Source organism: Geotrypetes seraphini, chromosome 3, assembly GCF_902459505.1.
Source record: "Geotrypetes seraphini chromosome 3, aGeoSer1.1, whole genome shotgun sequence".
NCBI classification, from domain to species: domain Eukaryota; kingdom Metazoa; phylum Chordata; class Amphibia; order Gymnophiona; family Dermophiidae; genus Geotrypetes; species Geotrypetes seraphini.
The window spans coordinates 89,129,695-89,148,735 of record NC_047086.1 but is presented as its reverse complement, the minus strand read 5'-3'; the positions used below and the strand labels follow the sequence as shown (position 1 = coordinate 89,148,735).

At 43.0% G+C, this 19,041-nt stretch overlaps 1 protein-coding gene across 4 annotated transcripts in view; it reads right to left on the bottom strand.

Moving 5' to 3' along the window:
- GRHL1 (grainyhead like transcription factor 1) overlaps positions 1–19,041 on the bottom strand; it is a 218,292-nt gene that overhangs the window by 132,499 nt on the left and 66,752 nt on the right. For all 4 annotated transcript variants that reach the window (XM_033938889.1, XM_033938886.1, XM_033938888.1 and 1 more), the window contains exons 6-8: positions 17,334–17,490; positions 16,946–17,057; positions 10,640–10,734 (exon numbers count right to left, since the gene is read on the bottom strand). In XM_033938889.1, the coding sequence (XP_033794780.1) occupies positions 10,640–10,734; positions 16,946–17,057; positions 17,334–17,490 (364 nt within the window). The remainder of the gene's footprint in view (positions 1–10,639; positions 10,735–16,945; positions 17,058–17,333; positions 17,491–19,041) is intronic.

Here is a 19,041-nt window from a genome sequence, read left to right as displayed (position 1 = left end):
CAGTAATTCTTACACAGGAAAAAATCAGAGCAACTAAAGGAAATAAATAATTGCCAAAGTATTCCAATGGGAGGAGCTGACACAATTCACATAACAAAAGGAGAAAAAATCACTAGCATAATTAATGCCAGCCTGATTTAATCCAATACCCTTACATAACAAACTTGGTGGTGGGGAAAAATTATCCAACCCTTCCTCATTAAATGAATTTGGTAGATAGCAAACCCTGAAAAATTCAGAAGAGATGAAGATCATTCTAAGATTTGAGTAAGAAAAGCTTTAAATATTCCAGCTGCAGAAATCATTCTATTACAAGGAAAATTAATGCATCTTTTAATTATCATAAAGCCACCTAATTTTCCAAAATATCAAATTCAGATCTCAAGAAAATATCCTTAAGTCAAATTGACACTTGCAACTTCCCAGCCCTTCTCCTTTGAGTATCAGTCTTCACCCTAATTTTTCCTGTGAGGCAACTTTAAGTACATCCTCATCAGACAATATGAATGTTAGTCTTGCTATTATTCTGCACACTTCTAGGATGGAAACTAGTATGGATAGTAATACTCCTTTCCCTTGAGAACAAGAAAAACTAGCTGGTTTCACTGGCAACACCCAAGGAGGTTCCAACCAGTAATAGATAAACTAGGTTCTAGTGTCACTTTAGAACCAAATTGAAGATATACTGTATTTTTCAGACCCACCTGTGGAGGAGGAAAAACCAAGAAAAAAAAATTTGATTCAGAATTTTTTTCTTCTTGGTTTTTCCTCCTCTACACATAGGTGTGTCTGGTGGTCTGGTGCTGGGAAGCCCGTAGCCCAAATCCACCCAAAGCCTGAAGCCGCTTGATGCTGCCTGCAGCTCCCCCAATACCTTTTTTAGTGGCGGTGGTCCAGCGTGGTCTGGATGGCTGCCTTTGTCTTAGAAGAGTGACGCAAAATCCAGGAGCGTGACCTTTCCACTTCCTGCCTGGTCCCGCGCTGCTCTGTGATTGGCTGCAGTCAGTTACTGACTGCAGCCATCACAGAGCGGCATGACCAGGTAGGAAGCGCAAAGGTCGTGCTCCTGCATTGTGCGTCGCTCTTCTAAGACAAAGACAGCCATCCAGGAGACTGCACTGGACCACCGCCATTAAAAAAGATACCAGGGAGGGGGGGGCGCAGTATATTCAGTCTATAAGATGCACCCCCTTTTCCACCCCCTTTTTGGGGTTGGAAAAAGTGTGTCTTATGGTCCAAAAAATACCGTAATGTTAATATAAACCAGATAGTATTACTGCCACCTCAGAATCCTCATCTATCCCTCATCTGTTTTATTACTTGGTATCTAGCTAGATACTTGGGACCTTGGTTAGCTACTGTTGAAAACAGGATACTGGGCTTGATGGACCTTCGGTCTGTTCCCACTATGGCAGTTCTTATGTTCTTATGTATGAGAGTCTGCAATCTAAAGTCTTGATCAACACCCCCTTTGGAAAAAGGACCAGAAGGCAAGATATTGAGATCCCTCCATGTGGAAAGGGTGCCACGTGGGGACCAGGACTTTGCGAGTCCATTAAGTCCAAGCCTCCAATTTATCCAGGGCCTACAGATTTAGGTCCTTCTACTTCTGAGTTTACAACAAAATTGTCCATGGGGCCCATCACCGATAAAGTTAAACGAACTTCCTAGTATAACTTTATTTTCCACTTTCCATTTCTAATCCACAGTACCAAATGATATCAGCACTCAGATGAAAGTGAGCACTTGGACAAATACTCTGAAGGAAGCCACAAGTTCCATGGCTCTGCCAGCTTCCAAGGGGTCTCTGAGAAGGCTCTAAAGGACAGACCCCTTTGGTCACAGCACTTCATTCACTTGTCTGAAGCCACATGCTAGGGCTACATTGGCTCTTATCAGGCTTGCAGGTCACATCTTGATGACAGAGTCTCTCCAAGTTCAGTAGTTGCCACTTGACAGCACCAGAGATTCTTGGCTCTTTGACAGATCTCCTTAATTATATACTTTCCCTAATTATACTCTCCCTAATTATATACTGTCTTGTAGGTATTAAAATTTATATCCCAGATATAATTGCCTAGTACAATTTTTATCTCACTGACAGCTGACTTCAAATTAACTAGTAATTTCAATCTTGTTTCTAGATCTTGGAGAAGTTAGGAGACTACTCGAGTATACCAATATATTTAAGGGAGGAAGGGTTTAAATGTACATCATATACAGCTCTTATAATGTTATCTGGCTAGTATATAAATGCATGCTTTCACATTTGTTTCTAAATAAAAGTATACCTTTTATTAAGGTATAAAACCCAGAACTAACCCAACAAAACCATGTGGTGTGGCACATGACACAAGGATGCTCCTAAGGCGCACAGTTTGCACCTTCCTGACATGGATTACGGGTAAAAGAGCCCAAGAACTCCATCCCAACAAGTTTTGAGGTCAAACAAGAAGTTCTGAAGCTGCAGAAAACTTTTGAAAAAAAAGATTGCTATAATTCAAGATGGCCATCATCAGGATTTTGGCATCAAAAAACAATAAAAAAAACAAAGAAATAAAAATCAAAACCCAGCAAATTTAGGATTTTTGCAGAGGAGGAACAAAGAGGAATAAGCTGAAATCAATTAAAATTGGAATTTCTTACTCCCCTCCCTCCTGATTCACCTCTACCAGCCTTACTCACTGTGACCTGCGCTGGCAATGTGTTGCAGCCTGCCTCAACTCTGAACAGTAGCTGGAAAAGGAGAAGAAATCACTGCATCACCCAGAATGTCTCCTCCAATGTTGATCTTCAGGCTGCCAGTCGGACACAGCATCTGACTCAACCCCCATCCCCGCAAACTGACAGATGCGCAAATAGAAGGGTTGTTGGGTAAAATTTGCCTCTTTGTGGATGATACCAAAATCTGCCATGGTATGAATAATGTGAAGAAAGACCTGGTGAAGCTTGAAGAATGGTCTGAAATTTGGCAGCTAAAATTTAATGCTAAGAAATGCAAGGTCATGCATTTGGGCTTCAAAAACCCGATGGAACAGTACAGTTTAGGGGGTGAAGAACTTATGTGCACAACGGAAGAGAGGGACTTGGGTGTGATTATATGTGATGATCTTAAGGTAGCCAAACAGGTTGAAAATGTGACGGTGAAAGCTAGGTTGCATTGGGAGAGATATGGCCAGTAGGAAAAAAGAGGTATTGATGCCCCTGTATAAGACTTTGGTGACACCTCATTTAGAATATTGTGTACAATTCTGGAGGCAAAAAGATATAAAAAGGGTGGAGTTGGTCCAGAGAAAGGCTACTAAAATGATATGTGGTCTTCATCATACGGCGTATGGGGACAGACTTAAAGATCTCAATCTGTATACTTTGGAGGAAAGGTAGGAGAGGGGAAATATGATAGAGAAGTTTAAATTCATTACTCCAAAAAATGTTATTAGCCAAGTGGTGGAACTACCCATTGACAAACCATTTAAGTAAAGTGGAGAAAAAGCCTCAACTCAATTTCATATGCAGACAGCAACCCAATGAGTTTTTCAGCCGTTCTTAATCTGTATCATGGGCAAAAAACTCACTACTTCTCAAAATGTAGTCTTTCAAAATGGGGTCATATTTCACCACTGTGCACAGGGAACAGGAAAAAGAACCTTAAGGAAGGTTTCACTTATCTTCACAGCTGTTGTTAAAGACCAGGATCGCAATCCAAAAATACAATGATCTTCCCACAATCACAATCACATTTTCGGCACTGAAGAGAAGACAAGGAACCAGTGTCCAAATCCAACAAGGCTCTTGTTTCACCAACAAGTGGCTGCTTCAGGGAGTTCCCTCCTATTCCGTTCACAATTTGGCTCCACAATAGCACCTGACTTGTAGCTCCCGATCTCATGACGTTACTTCCGCCGGAAACAATATGTCCCCATTTTGAAAGACTACATTTTGAGAAGTAGTGGAGTTTTTTGCCCATGATACAGATTAAGAACGGCTGAAAAATTCATTGAGTTGCCGTCTGCATATGAAATTGAGTTGAGGCTTTTTCTCCATTTTACTTAAATGGTTTTTAATGGGTAGTTCCACCACTTGGCTAATAACATTTTTTGGAGTAATTAATTTATAGACTGTTATTATTAGTATTGTTCTAGAGAGAAGTTTAAATACCTACGTAATGTAAATGCGCATGAATCAAGTCGCTTTCATTTGAAAGGAAACTCTGCAATGAGAGGACATAGGATGAAGTTAAGAGGTGATAGGCTCCAGAGCAATCTAAGGAAATACTTTTTTACAGAAAGGGTGGTAGATGCATGGAACAGGCTCCCAGAAAAGGTCGTGGAGACAGACTGTGTCTGAATTCAAAAGGGCCTGAGATAGGCACGTGGGATCTCTCGGAGAGAGAAAGAGATAATGGTTACTGCGGATGGGCAGACTAGATGGGCCATTTGGCCTTTATCTGCCATCATTTTTCTATGTTTCTATGGAGGAGGCAAAAATGCAGCTGGCACTCTGCGAGACACTGCTGAGCCTCCTACAGATGTCTGACAGCCTGTGCTTAATGCTAAGCAGTAGGTGAGCAACATTAACTGGGGATAGCCCTGATTGTTATATTATTGTATTTGATGCATCATTATTGTATTTAGCATTTGTGTCTTTTACTGTATTTGATGTTGTTTGCATCAATAAAAATTGTTTAAACCTAACCGAAGAAAATCCTAAAATTTAACAGGTACTACTAGGGATTGGTCTGTCAGCTGTAGACCACCATCTGCTTCTTCTCCAGCACCGAATAACCGAAGAAAATCCCAAAATAACTCAAAGAAAATAAAGAAAAGAGCAGAGTAGAACAGAAACATTCCATCCGGCTCCCATGTAGAAGGGAAAAACTGTAGGTGGCAGTAGAGCTCTCAATGAAGTAGGGTTATAGAAAAAATCCAGAGTGGATTCCTTCCGCAGAGGTTTGCGGCCATGGGGAGATAACCTGCTTGTCCAGAATGATACACCAATTGCAGTAGAACAACATTTTAACCATAATTTCCCCACTCTGAAAAAAGTTTTGTTAACAACAACATTCCTTCATATAACCTTACCAAAAGAAGTAAAAACTGCCCCTTCCCTCTTAATTCTGCTCTCATGCAAGACACTTAACTCTGCTCTCACACAAGACACATATTAGGTAGAAAAGCTGACTCAGACTCCATCTTCATTAAGGATATCTCATAGCAGTAAAATATCCATAAACAAATTCCCTTATAAAACACATTATTGGAAAATTTCAACAGCATTTTACATTGTTTAGAAACCCAAAGCATCTCAGTCTTTTCTTATTTGAATTTTACTGCATTACCTTAAGTCTTCCAGGTTAACTAAAAAGCTGGGGAAAGAAGCGTAATACAAAATTTGGACCTGTTCTGCTTTATGTTTGCACAACATGCATGAGGTAGGACTCTTGGATGTTGACATTAGCAGGCAATGGGTGGGTGTTCTTTTTTGCTTTCCTTGCTTACTTTAGTAAGTGAAGCTATCCACCTGGTGCAGGGTGTTTCTTTACAGACTTTTAATGCTCAATCACGCCATTCCCTTTGAATACTAATTCCTTCCAGGGTTTTCGTTTTTACAAAGTTAAATAGTTTTCACCCATTGTATGTACTCAACCGACATTAAATAATAAAATGCTTTGTTGAGTAAACGTCAGACAAATGTTTGTCAATGTGGAAAACAAAAAATCCTTTGTGAAACCTTACATAGCCATGAAATCTTCCAGAAGGTGTTTGAAGGAAATTAGAGAAGTGTTTCTGTCCTTCCTTGCCCCGGCTGCAGCCTCAGCCTATAACGCCTTTCCTCTTACAGGATGTGCACACTAAGGCCGGCTTAACCATTAGGCGGACTATGTAGTTGCCTGGGTTGGCAGCTTGTGGCAAGCAGCAAAAAGCAGGTGCATTCAAAGCAAAATAATAGCTGCTAACAGCCACATAGATTCAAAGAACCATCAGTGTATACTTTTACTTGCATGGAGGATCGGCAGTTTTCAAATTACCCAATATGTTAGTCCAATAAAAAAAAGGACTCCTCTTATTTTCTGTGCTTTGCTTTGTTTATGTTTATTACAAATTACCCAGGTGAATGGATTCTGAAAATTGCCCTATTTATACACAGATAACAAGAAGCCAGTGAGAAATTAAACCTTATCTTTATTCACTGCTTGCTCCAGGTGATTATGAACAGGTGCTTGACATGGCCATGTTTTGCCTAGGACTGCTTCAGGGGCACATAAAACACTAAAAACACACCTATACATAATATATATTAGTATAGCCATAAAACCACATTTGAAATAATCATGTCAAGAAGGTCAAATAAAAATATACTGTAAAGCTTAATAAGATGATCAATAAATACTAAGCTAAAAGCTAAACATTAAGGGCTCCTTTTACTAAGCTGCGTTAGGGCTTTAATGCGCAGAATAGTGCGCGCTACAATGCCACGCTTGCTAGATGCTAACGCCAGCATTGAGCTGGCATTAGTTCTAGCCGCGCAGCGAGGGGTTAGCATGCACTAATCTGCTGCGTGCGCTAAAAATGCTAGCGCACCTTAGTAAAAGGAGCCCTAAATGATAAACCTAGACATATTTTAAACCCAGAATTGTGGAACTGTAAGAACTAGAAATCCATAAAAAGAAAAATGCCACACCATAGGTTCTCAGAGTAGAACACTGACCAACTGGTAGGTTCTAATATTCAAAAGATAGAAACATATGTTGAGCTAATCACAGCATTTTAGGTGAAAAATGGCCATGTTGGGTACCTGTTCTTAATATAACCACCCAGAGCAAGTAGTGAATAAAGTTTAATTTTCTCATCGGCTTGCTGTTATCTGATTTTTTTCCATGTTGAATCATTAGCTGACTTCCTTGTTTTTGGGACCCTATTTATACACGTTCATAAAAACTACAGTGGAATGCCAATTATCTGGACTATCTTCGGCAGTCCAGATAATCCAAAATCTAGATAATTGAATGGTAATTTTTTGTCGTTTTAAGTAGAAAAAAAAAAAAATACCTTCAGTGCACCCTTCCCCACCTAACAAGAAAAGGCAGCATTCCACCTCCCTCCCTGAACAGGCACCACCAAGCCCCTCCCAGACTCATTGGAAAGACCCCAGGCCTACCTTGTTTCCCTGGTAGTCTAGCGGCAGCGCTAGGGCAGGAGTGATCCTACTCGCTCCTGCTCCTGCTCTGTCAGCGATGAAAATAGCTGCCAAGACTTTCATTGGCAGTCTCAGAGGATGGTATTTTTGTATAACATCTACACCCGATGTAAATTTTTGACCTATACAGCTGCTCCTCCAAATTTCTTTTTTACCATTCTCCTCATGGTATCACAGTCTCCTTTTTTAAATGCTGTTGTATTGGATTTCCTGTGTGAACTTATTCCAGGGATTATATCAAATATGATCCTATTATGATCACTGTTATCAAGCAGCCCCAGTGCCACTACCTCCCAAACCAATTCATACGTTCTACTAAGAACTAGGTCTAGAATTGTTTTGCCTCTTGTTGGTTCCTAAACCAGCTGTTCCATAAAGCAGTCCTTGATTTCATCAAGGAATTTTATCACCCCAGCATGCCCTAATGTTACAGTTACCCAGTCAATATTGGGATAGTTGAAAGAAGCAAACGAACTGCCAGTCCATCACCCCCACTTCTCTTCCTTCAGCGGGAAACCTCTCTCCCTTCCCTATGCTGCCAACTTCCAATCTTTGGGCCTCCGGCAGCTAAATTTGGTGCCTCTGATGACCCTCTGCTGTACTGTCCTGCCTCTGAAAGGACAGGAAGTAAAAGCAGAAGGGAAAGCTTCCAGGGTTGCTGAAAGCAGTGTGTTTAAGTTGCCAGAGGCTCAAAGATCACAGGCTGCAGCATAGGGAAGGAAGAGAGAGGAAAAGAGTCAAGGGGTAGAGACAGAAATGCTGTACCTGATTGGGTGGGTGGATGGGTGGGAGGGAGAGGTAAGCTAGGAATGAAACAGATGCCAGACCAGGGAAGAGAAGGAAATGTAGAGGAGAGAGAAATGGCAGACCACAAGGGAGAAAAGGGAAGGAGAGGAGAGAGATACTAGATTGGGGGAAAAGTGGCAGAGAAAGAAGGGAAGGAGAGAAGAGAGATGTCAGACCATGTGAGGAGGGAAAGGGGGAGATACCAGACCACAGGGGGAGGGAACTGTTAGGTATTTCTTTTGTCTTAGGGGTGTCATGAAAACAATTACTAACATACTAAGGGTGTCTTGAACCGAAAATATTTGGGAACCCCTGGTTTAGATTATTCTCAGGCTTTTCTTATGTAACTGCTCTATATGATTTGGCGTTCCTTTCTTACTATGATTTTATTAATTTGTAATTAAATTGTAAACCGCTCTGCTGTTCTAAAGAAGGGCGGTACATTTAAACAAATAAACCACAAACCATGTTGACTAATATAACTACATTATAAATTCTCACAAATGGTGCCCTGTATGATTCCGACTACAGGGAAAGAAGTACCGTATTTTCACGCATATAACACGCGCGTTATACATGATTTTACAAACCGAGCATAACCATGTGCGTTATATGCGCGAGCGCGTTGTACAATTTGTTTTTTACATAGTTGCCCCCCCGACGTCCGATTCATCCCCCAGCCCTGAAAGCCTGATGCCCCACCCCGAAGGACCGCTCGCACCCCCACCCTGAAGGACCGCTCGCACCCCCCGACGTCCGATTCATCCCCCAGCCCCCCCCCCCGCACGGAGAAGCAGCCTCCCGATGCCAGTGAGCCCCGCTGCTTCCTCTGCTGGCAGTCCCGCCCCTTCTCTGAGCCCTGCGCTGCTTCCTCTGCCGCGGTCCCGCCCCCTCTCTGACATCAGAGAAAGGGCAGGACCACCGGCAGAGGAAGCAGCGCAGGGCTCAGAGAAGGGGCGGGACCGCCGGCAGAGGAAGCAGCAGGGCTCACTGGCATCGGGAACTAACGGTAGGCTGCTTCTCCGTGCAGGGGGGGGGGCTGGAGGATGAATCGGACGTCGGGGGGGGTGCGAGCGGTCCTTCAGGGTGGGGGTGCGAGCGGTCCTTCAGGGTGGGGGTACAAGCGGTCCTTCGGGGTGGGGGTGCAAGCGGTCCTTCAGGGTGGGGGTGCAAGCGGTCCTTCAGGGTGGGGGGGGGCCAGAGGAGAATCGGGGCGAGAGGAGAGCCGGGGCAGAGGGCAGGGCGGTGAGAGGAGAGTCGGGACGGCAGAAGGAGGTTTTAATTCATGGAGCAGCATGCGCGGTATACGCGTGTGCACGCTATATATTAATTTCTTTACATAAATTTCGGTTTCCTGTGCGCTATACCCGTGTGCGCATTTTACACGGGTGCGCGGTATATTCGTGAAAATACGGTAGTAGGTAAGAAATATTGCTTTCCAATTTCTGCTTTCAACAAGGGTAGGGAGCATAGACAGATTTCTTTGAATAGAGGTCATTCTGGTTTCCCCCACCTCCACTTTTCTTTATACCAGCAGCTTACTTACCAGAGCAAAAATCTTTCTTGGAATTAAACTCTGGAATTAGTGGCTGGAAAATGTGGTTAAATCAGTTAGATTAGCGGTGTTTAAAAAAGGTTTAGATAATTTCCTAAAAGAGAACTCCAAAGGCCTTTATTGAGATGGCTTGGGGAAATCCACTGCTTATTCCTAGAATAAGCAGCATAAAATCTGTTTTACTACTTGGGATCTTGCTAGGTACTTGGGACCTGAGTTGGACACTGTTGAGAACAGGAAACTGAGCTTGATGGACCTTCGGTTAGTCCCAGTATGGAAGTTCTTATGTTCTTATTTAATTGGCACATTTGATAAGGCCTTTCCTAATCATTTGAGTCTTAGGGACATATCTAAATTGCCTACACTTCAATCCTGCCCTTCTGGCACTGTTCAGATAGTGAGTGCTGAGACAATCAAAGGAAATATTCAGTGGTATTATCTCTCTCACCAGCACTTATTTGGTTAGCAGCACCTGCTAACGGATAAGTGCTTTAACTATTACCCTTTAATTGCCATGATAGAAGAAAGAGTGCCTTCCTTGTGTGGGAAGAAGAGAGGCAGGCAACAAAACAATTTAAAAAAGCAACACACAAACATACAAATCTAGTGTTTAATACAGTTACTATGACAGAAAAGAGGTCAGAGTGGGTGTTACAGTTGCTCTGGGAGATGTAATGAATGCTGTGCTGCTAGGTACAGTTGCTAATTAGGGGGTGGGATACTCTTAAATGTTTACTGTTTCCACTCTCACAGACGCTCCACTTCTCCCCATCCCAACTCCCACACTGCATATTGGTTCCTATCTGGGGTCACGTGGTTATGTTGGGAAAAAAAGTATTGGAAGCTCCAGTTTATCAATAAACCTTCTGAAAAGCAGCAATTCCTGCCACCAATCCTGTTCTTTTGCTGATAATGTCCTCTTTTTTTCTTTTTATTCCTCCACTTGCTTGAATGGTGCTGTGAATTTGGTGCCCAAATAAAATGTTCTCCTGTCCTATTTCTTCATACAAGAGCACAAACATCCTAATTGTCTGCAGATCAGGTACTTTATGGTGCCCAAGCGGAAAGAAAGGCTAATTCATATGCCTGCTCAGTACTGACCTTTGCTTCATCATTGATGTCCCACGTGAAGGAAATGGCATTATACGCAATTTCTTCAATGTTACTGATTGTGTTAAAGCTCTCTTTATAATCAGCTGTCAAAATAAAGTTAAATAAAATCATACCCACATACACAGTAAAGCACAGTTACTTACCGTAACAGGTGTTATCCAGGGACAGCAGGCAGATATTCTCACTGATGGGTGACATGACCGACATAGCCCTAGTATGGACACTTGAAAAGTGAATCGCAACTTTAAGTTTAGAAAGTTCACAATTAGCCCACACCGCGCAGGCGCGAGTGCCTTCCCGCCTGAAGTAGGCACACAGTCCCTCACTTAAGATAAGCCAGCTAAGAAGCCAACCAGGGTTGTGAGAATATCTATCTGCTGTCCCTAAATAACACCTGTTACGCTAAGTAACTGTGCTTTATTCCAGGATAAGCAGGCAGAATATTCTCACTGATGGGTGACCTCCAAGCTAACTAGAAAGGGATGGAGGGTGAGTTGGCCTTTAACAAAACACATTTTGCAAAACTGACTGGCCGAATTGCCCATCCCGTCTGGAATAAATTTCCAGACAGTAATGTGAAGTGAAGTTATGAACTGAGGACCAGGTGGCAGTTTTACAGATTTCCTCAATAAGAGTAGATCTGAGAAAAGCTACAGAAGCTGCCATAGCACGGACTTTGTGAGCCGTGACACGACTCTCCAGAGTATAGCAGAATGAGATACAGGCAGCCAACCAATTGGACATTGTCCGTTTGGTGACAGAATTACTCAACTTGTTAGGATCAAAAGAGTTGAAGAGTTGGGGAGATGTTCTATGAGGCTTTGTCCGATCGATGTAGTAGGTCAAAGCACGTTTACAGTCCAAAGTGTGCAGTGCCATGTCTCCTGGATGAGAATGAGGCTTAGGGAAAAAAACTGGAAGAACAATGGACTGATTGAGATGAAAGTCCGTAACTACTTTCGGTAGACACTTAGGATGCATGCTTAGAACCACTTTATCATGGTGAAAAACTGTGAAAACGGGATCTGCGACCAACGCTTGTAGCTCACTGGCCCTCCTGGCAGAAGTGAGGGAGATGAGAAAAACTACTTTCCAGGTGAGAAATTTGAGATGAGCTGTTGCCATTGGTTCAGATGGTGGTTTCATCAACCTGGAAAGAACTACATTAAGGTCCCAGACGACAGGTGGAGGCTTTGGAGGTGGTTTAACATTGAAAAGCCCTTTCATGAATCTGGAGACCAATGGATGAGCAGTGAGAGGCTTTCCCTCAACTGGCATGTGAAAAGCTGCAATAGCGCTGAGATGAACTCTGATAGATGTAGATTTAAGACCAGAATCAGAGAGATGAAGGAGACAATCCAGCACCAATTCCAATGACAAGGAAGCTGGATCATGATGATGATGACGGAGACACCAGGAAGAAAGCCAAGTCCACTTTTGTTGATAACACTGTTGAGTGGCTGGTTTCCTGGAAGCGTCAATAATAGTGCAGACAGGTTGAGAAAGATGCAATGATGTCAGCCCGAGAGATATCAAGCTATCAGGTGTAACGATTGCAGGTTGGGATGAAGAAGAGCTCCTTGATTCTGTGTAAGCAGAGTAGGAAATATTGGAAGAGGTATGGGTTCCCTGGTGCTGAGTTGAAGTACAAGGGAGAATCCATGTTTTCTGGGCCACCAAGGAACTATGAGTATCATGGTTGCTGACTCCTGCTTGAGTTTGAAAAGAGTTTTCAGGATGAGAGGAGTGGGAGGGAACGCATAGAGGAACAATTGCGTCCAATCCAGAAGAAATGCATCTGCTTTCAGGCGGTGAGGAGAGTAAAGCATGGAGCAGAAGCGGGGAAGTTTGTGGTTGTGGGGAGCTGTAAATAAGTCCACCTGAGGAGTGCCCCATTGTGCAAAGATGGACTGAAGAGTTGTCGAGCTGAGTGTCCATTTGTGAGGCTGGAGAATTCTGTTGAGGTTGTCTGCCAAGGAATTCTGTTCGCCTTGTATGTAGACTGCTCGCAGAAAAAGATTGCGGGTGGTCACCCAAAAGCCAAATATTTTGAGCCTCTTGACAAAGGGGAAGAGAGCCTCCTTGCTTGTTGATGTAGTACATCATTACTTGATTGTCCGTGCGAAGGAGGAGAACTTGGTCGGTCAGGAGATGTTGGAAAGCTTTTAGCACGTAATACATCACTGAGCTCCAGCAAATTGATGTGAAATTTGTGTTCTTTGGAAGTCCAATAACCCTGCATTTGAAGGCCGCTCGTGTGCGCTCCCCAGGCGTAGGGAAAAGCATCCATCATAAGCACATGGTGATGCAGAGGAAGATGGAAAAGAAGACCTCTGGATAGATTGGAAGAGGTCATCCACCAGTAGAGTGACTGCAGAAGAGATGAGGTTACAGAAATATGCTGTGAGAGTTGGTCTGTCACCTGACACCACTGAGAATCTAGGGCTCACTAAGGAGTGCAAATATGCAATCTGGCTAGTGGGGTGACAAGAACCATGGAGGCCATGTGGTCCAGGAGAACAATCATGCGTCTCACAGAGATTGTTTGTAGCTGAAATACCTGTTGACAGAGATGAAGCAAGGCAGCTAGACAATCTGGAGGAAGAAATGCCCTCATGAGAGTAGTATCCAGAATAGCCCCGATGAACTGAAGACGTTGAGTTGGTTGGAGGTTGGACTTTGGGAAATTGATTTCGAAACCCAAGGTTTGAAGGAAAGAAATGATGTGAGATGTTGCCAAGGTCACCTCCTGAGACAATGAAGCCTTGATCAACCAATCATCCAGATAAGGACATACCTGAAGACCCTGGGATTGGAGGGCTGCTGCCACTACAATCAAGCACTTCGTGAAGACTCTGGGAGAAGATGCCAGGCCAAACGGAAGAACTTTGTACTGGTAGTGACTACGACTGATTTGAAAGTGAAGGTATGGAAGCTGGAATAATTGGTATATGCATGTAGGCTTCCTTGAGGTCCAGAGAGTATAACCATTTATTCTGAGCCAATAGGGGATAAAGGAGGGCGAGAGGGAGCATTCGAAACTTCTCTTTGACAAGATATTTATTGAGAGCTCGGAGATCCAGGATGGGTCGCAGACCTCCTGTCTTTTTGGGGACCAAGAAATATCGGGAGTAAAAGCCTTGGTTGTGTTGAGAGGGAGGAACTTCCTCGATGGCATTGAGGAGGAGGAGAGATTGAACCTCTTGGAGTAGGAGAGAGGACTACATCAGATTTAAAGCAGACTCGTTTGGAGGATAGTCCAGAGGAAGGGTGTGGAAATGAAAATTATACCCTTGAAAAATGATGTTGAGGACCCAAAGATCTGATGTAATGAGCTCCCAATGATTGATATAAATCTGAAGACGTCCTAGAGGAATGCTGGCTATGCTCTGAAGGAGCACGTCAAAAAGGCTGTGCAGGTTTCTGAGGAGCAGCTGGTTGTTTAGGTTGTTGATATGGTTGTTGTTGTTGTTGTCCACGAGGCTGGATAGGTGCCTGAAGAGAAGGCTTGGCAGTATATCTGTATTGATAAGAGGAAGCAGGCTTAAAAGGCTGAGCAGGTGGAGGCTTCTTTTTGGGCTTAACCAACACATCCCATCTGGTCTCATGAGCAGACAGCTTTTGGGTGGCAGTGGCAGTGGAGGCTCCAAAGAGCTCATCACCAAGACATGGAGCATTAGCTTGACGGTCTTGGTGGTTAACGTCAAAGTCTGAAACACATAACCAGGCCAGATGTCTCATCGCCACCGACATAGCTGCTGCTCGAGATGAGAGTTCGAAAGTATCATAAACAGATCTCACCATGTACTTTCAAAGTTGTAGAGATTAGAGATTGAAATTTTTTGGCTTTAAGTGAAGATAGATATTGCTGAAGCGATGAAATTTGTTTAACAGGAAAAGAAAAAGGTATAATTGGATGCTCTGTTTGCCATCATTGAGTTTTGGTACATACGTCTACCATGAGGAACGGACGCATACATACTTGCCCCAGAAGATTTCTTCAAAGTGGATTCAACCATGAGAGACTCATGGGACAATTGAGGCTTATCAAAGCCGGGTAAGGGTATCACCTTATACAGAGATTCCAAACGTTTAGGAGCCACTGGAACAGAGAGAGGAGTCTCCAGGTTTTTATAGAAAGTTTCCTTCAGATTGGCATGGAGTGGAAGCTTTAACAATTCCTTAGGAGGAAGATCATAATCAAGTGTGTCCAAATACTGCTTGCTGTATTTGGAATCAGCCTCCAACGAAACATACAGATCATGTGCCATCTGTCACAAAAATCTCGAAAATGAAAGTTTCTCTGAAGGAGAAGAAGCTCTGGTAGGTGAACATCTAGGTGATCCAGAAGCAGACGAGTCCACATCAGTAGTAGATGGCATTTCAGGCTCAGAATCTCCCAATAAATCTGAATCTCTGAAATGATGGGATCAGTGTCAAGGTCTCCAAATGTTTAGATTTACTGGAGACTTTGCCTGACCGTGCCAGAGTAGCCTCACGAGATGTGGCCGAGGAGGATCAGTGCCAAAGTGGAATGCTTGAATCCTGGGTTGAGGATGTCCGTACCGCTGGAGTAGCATTAAGAGGAGTGGTCGGTGCCGTGAGCAACTCAGACTGGATCGGCTCCCAGAGGGTTGGTGCCATGCTGGCTAAAAAGTGAGCTGGCGCCAAGAGGGTAAAATGCTCTCCTAACTCCTCCTGAAGCAGATTGTCAATTTTCTGCTTAAGGGAAAGTGCCGGTACCGTTTACTTCTTTTTGGCTGCTACGGATGGCTAGTGAACACAGTCCAGAGATGATGAGACCGAAGAGGAGGCAGTCACCAATATTGGAGCCGTGCATTTGCAGGACTTACGCGAGGTCAGCAGGACTTGACTCACTGCAGCTTCGACCTGCATCCCGGAAGGGGTAATGGAAGGCTTCTTAGCTGGCTTACCAGAGTGAGTTGCGACACCGGAGTCAAAGTTGGTGGATCCACCCTCGGTGTCATCTTGGTTGGTGCGGTCTTGGTTGGCGCGGACGGTGTCGGAGATGAATTGGACTCCATGTCCATTGTGGCGTCGAACAGTTGTTTTTGTTGAAGCAACTGATTTTTGAGAGTGCGCTTCTGAAGGGACCAGCAGCGGAAGCTGGAGTCAGCACGGTGCTCGTGTCCCAGACATTGCAAGCATCAGCGGTGAGAGTCAGTTACAGAAATGGTCCGAGCACAGCGACTGCACTTTTTGAAACCCATCAGCGGGCGGAACTTGGATGGGAAGACAGCGGTTGACAAATCGAACTCTATGGCGAAAAGGGTCCATAAGGCCCCGCTGGGCCAAAGCCCGCTATGGCAAAGTAAAAAGAAAAAAAGATTTTTTTTTTTTTACTTGATACAGAAAAGAAAATTTAAAAACCAAAAGAACTGTGTCAAAAAAGTCACAATCCGCGAGAGCAGGAAGGCAAGCGAGAGAAAAAATTAAAAGGTATTGAAAAACGCATCGTTCTAGCTCCGCGGAACTAGAAAACTGAGGGACCGCACGCCTACATCGGGCGGGAAGGCATTCGCGCATGCGCAGTGCGGGCTAATCGCGAACTTTCTAAACTTAAAGTTGCGATTCACTTTTCAAGTGTCCATTACTGGGGCTGCCTGCTTGTCCTGAGATAAAAGTAGTATCACTGCAGCTCTACCAGCTTTTAGGAGTTAAAAGACAAAAAAAAAAAAAAAAGGTTCCTGGGTGGTTCTTTCATCACAGGAGGAGCATAGGTCATTAAAAGAAACCAGAGAAGTGGAAAAACACAGGGTAAAGTCAGTGACATTAAACATGACAGGGTTCCTGTGCCATGCCCTGTGGCAAGGAGGAGAAATGCCATCCTGGCTGATGGGGGGAGGAGAAGGGGAATGATCTGAAGAAGTTTAATAAACAAGTATTTGCATGTTTAGGTGATTTAAGTGGATAGCGCTTAAACCTGCCTCTATTCACAACAGGCCAAGAAAGTTGGAACTGCTCATTCTGTAGCAGAACTTGGAAGCAAGCCACAGCCTTGCCTTGCCTGCCAGCAGGTGGAAGTTTCTAAAGGTTTTTTTCCTAACAATGCCAAAGGCCTAAACTAAGTTAGAGTTATAGATCAATGACCCCTACCACTCTCCACATTTCCTTCTAGTCTACAGCTGGGTCAGTAAGACCTCCTATTAGGGTTGTAGAGCTTATGGAAGAGCCTGTTGACCTTTAGGCCCTTTCAGGACGTCCAACAAGCACATTGCAATCGGATTAGCATTTAAATATCACAAGTATAAGGAAAAAATAAGCTTCTCTTACCTATGTCAATGCACCTTTGTTTTGCTGTGTGCTGCCGCGAATGCCAGTACTTCCAGTGTCGTAACTGATCTTCTCGGCTTTTGTCTTCAGCAAATACAACCATGATCACGCTCTACAAACATACCACCACAACACAAACAAAAGTATAAAGAAGTCTAAAAAAAACTTACCAAAACCAAAGCATTGAAATGTTTATGTTTATTAAAATTCTTTATATACCGCTTAATTTGCCAAAAATGATTAAAGCAGTTAGCAAAAAAAAAAATCCAATGAATAGAAAGGAACTCCATTAAAAATGGAAAATGAAAGAAAAACAAAAAAACAGAGATTATCACAAACTTTCAATAGTACAAAAGCTATTAAGTATTATTTTATTTCAGTAGCTTACCCTGACTTTGCTGATAGGATGATGGATTCCCTTATTGCTGCTTACTTCCTTCAGTGCAATTGGGTAAAATTGACCCTTATTTAGATATGTCATTGTGTTGTCGCCTGGTTTCTGTCGAAGGGATTTTGATGCTTCTAAGGTATATTCAAAGTTGTTCCTAGAGGACAGGAATAGTACTGATCATACTTTTACATGTGTTCTCCTTAGTAATGTGACTATCTAGGCCAGGGGTGTCCAACCTTTTGGCTTCCCTGGGCCAAATTGGCCGAAAAAAAATATTTCTGGGACCGCACAAAGGCGCAAACGCTGCAGCAAGACAGAGGAGGGAGCCAGCAAGACGGTAAACATCTGGGAGCAGCAGAAGAAAATATTGCATCACCCTTGACCGGGGCCGCACAAAATACTTCACGGGGCCACAGGTTGGACACCCCTTATCTAGACCTTCTAAAAGGATGTATTGAGACATATGGGTTTTACTTCTACTGAAAGCAATGGAAGTAAGAAAGAGACAGAGACATCTGGGCTTTATTTCCATTGAAAGCAATGGAAGCAAAACCCAGATGTCTCAATCTGTCCTCTTTCTTCTGGACACAAATGGTAACCCTATGAATACCCATGTCTGCACAAGAGAGATAAAAACATGTTCTAGAAGCATGAGCCTGATATATATTTTCTAAGAAACATTTTTGCCAATGTTCCTTTTTAGGAAGAAAGATTTAAACTACAGCACAAATATTGCTCATGTGAGATATATTCTAGGATTTTTTTCACATTTTGAATCTGGGGGTAGGGGAGTTTAGTAAATTGGGTGCCACATATATGTCTTCACTTTCCAAATCATTTCCCCTCCTTCAGATCCCTACAGAGACTGCTGTTCCGTTCCATGCAATACCCTACTCTGTGAAATTCACTTCTATTCCCTCAAGAGGAGGCTCTGAGCACATGTGCAAATTAATCTTCTTTCACAATAGCTAAGTAGGGCCCCACTCCCATGACAAGCTCTGTTTCCACATTCTTATGCACCCTAGAATCAAGCATTCTTCCCACAAGGACACAAACTTTCCCATCCATCACCATCACAAAGCCATCTCTGCAGTACTGTACTATAAACTTAATCTCAGAGTATAAGATCCCTTAAGCCATAATCAAATTTTTGTATTTAAAACAATAGGCCCAAATAACAAATGGGATCCCTTAGAGGAGAGGAGAGCAAGAGGTGAGAATTGTTATTCCAGACAGAATATTAACAGGTAAAAATAACCTTGTCCAGAAAGGATTGTGGAAAATGTAAAAAAAAAAATATCTTAAAGTATGGAAATAATAAACAGTAGAAATAAACAAGAAGGAGAATATTTAGTAAATGGCTGTACAATATTCAAAAGAGTATAGATTCCAACTTGAGAATTCAGTCTAGTTGGAATCGGCGCTATTTCGATCTTAATCTGTCAGCAATAAAACATGACTCAGAGAGTATACACTGAGCTGAAGGTCTCATACCTCCAGCACCATGAAAATGAGCAGGCATCCTTTAAAACCAGACCAGAGTGTGTTGCTACACTTAAAAAATACTCTAGGATAATAAACCCAAGTAATTTACATTTAAAATTACAAAAGTTTTATCTATTGACGTTTTCCTCGTCAGAAGAGCCTCAGTTGAATTTCCAGTGAAGCTGAAATTAAACCATACTCTGAAATCATCATTAAGCAC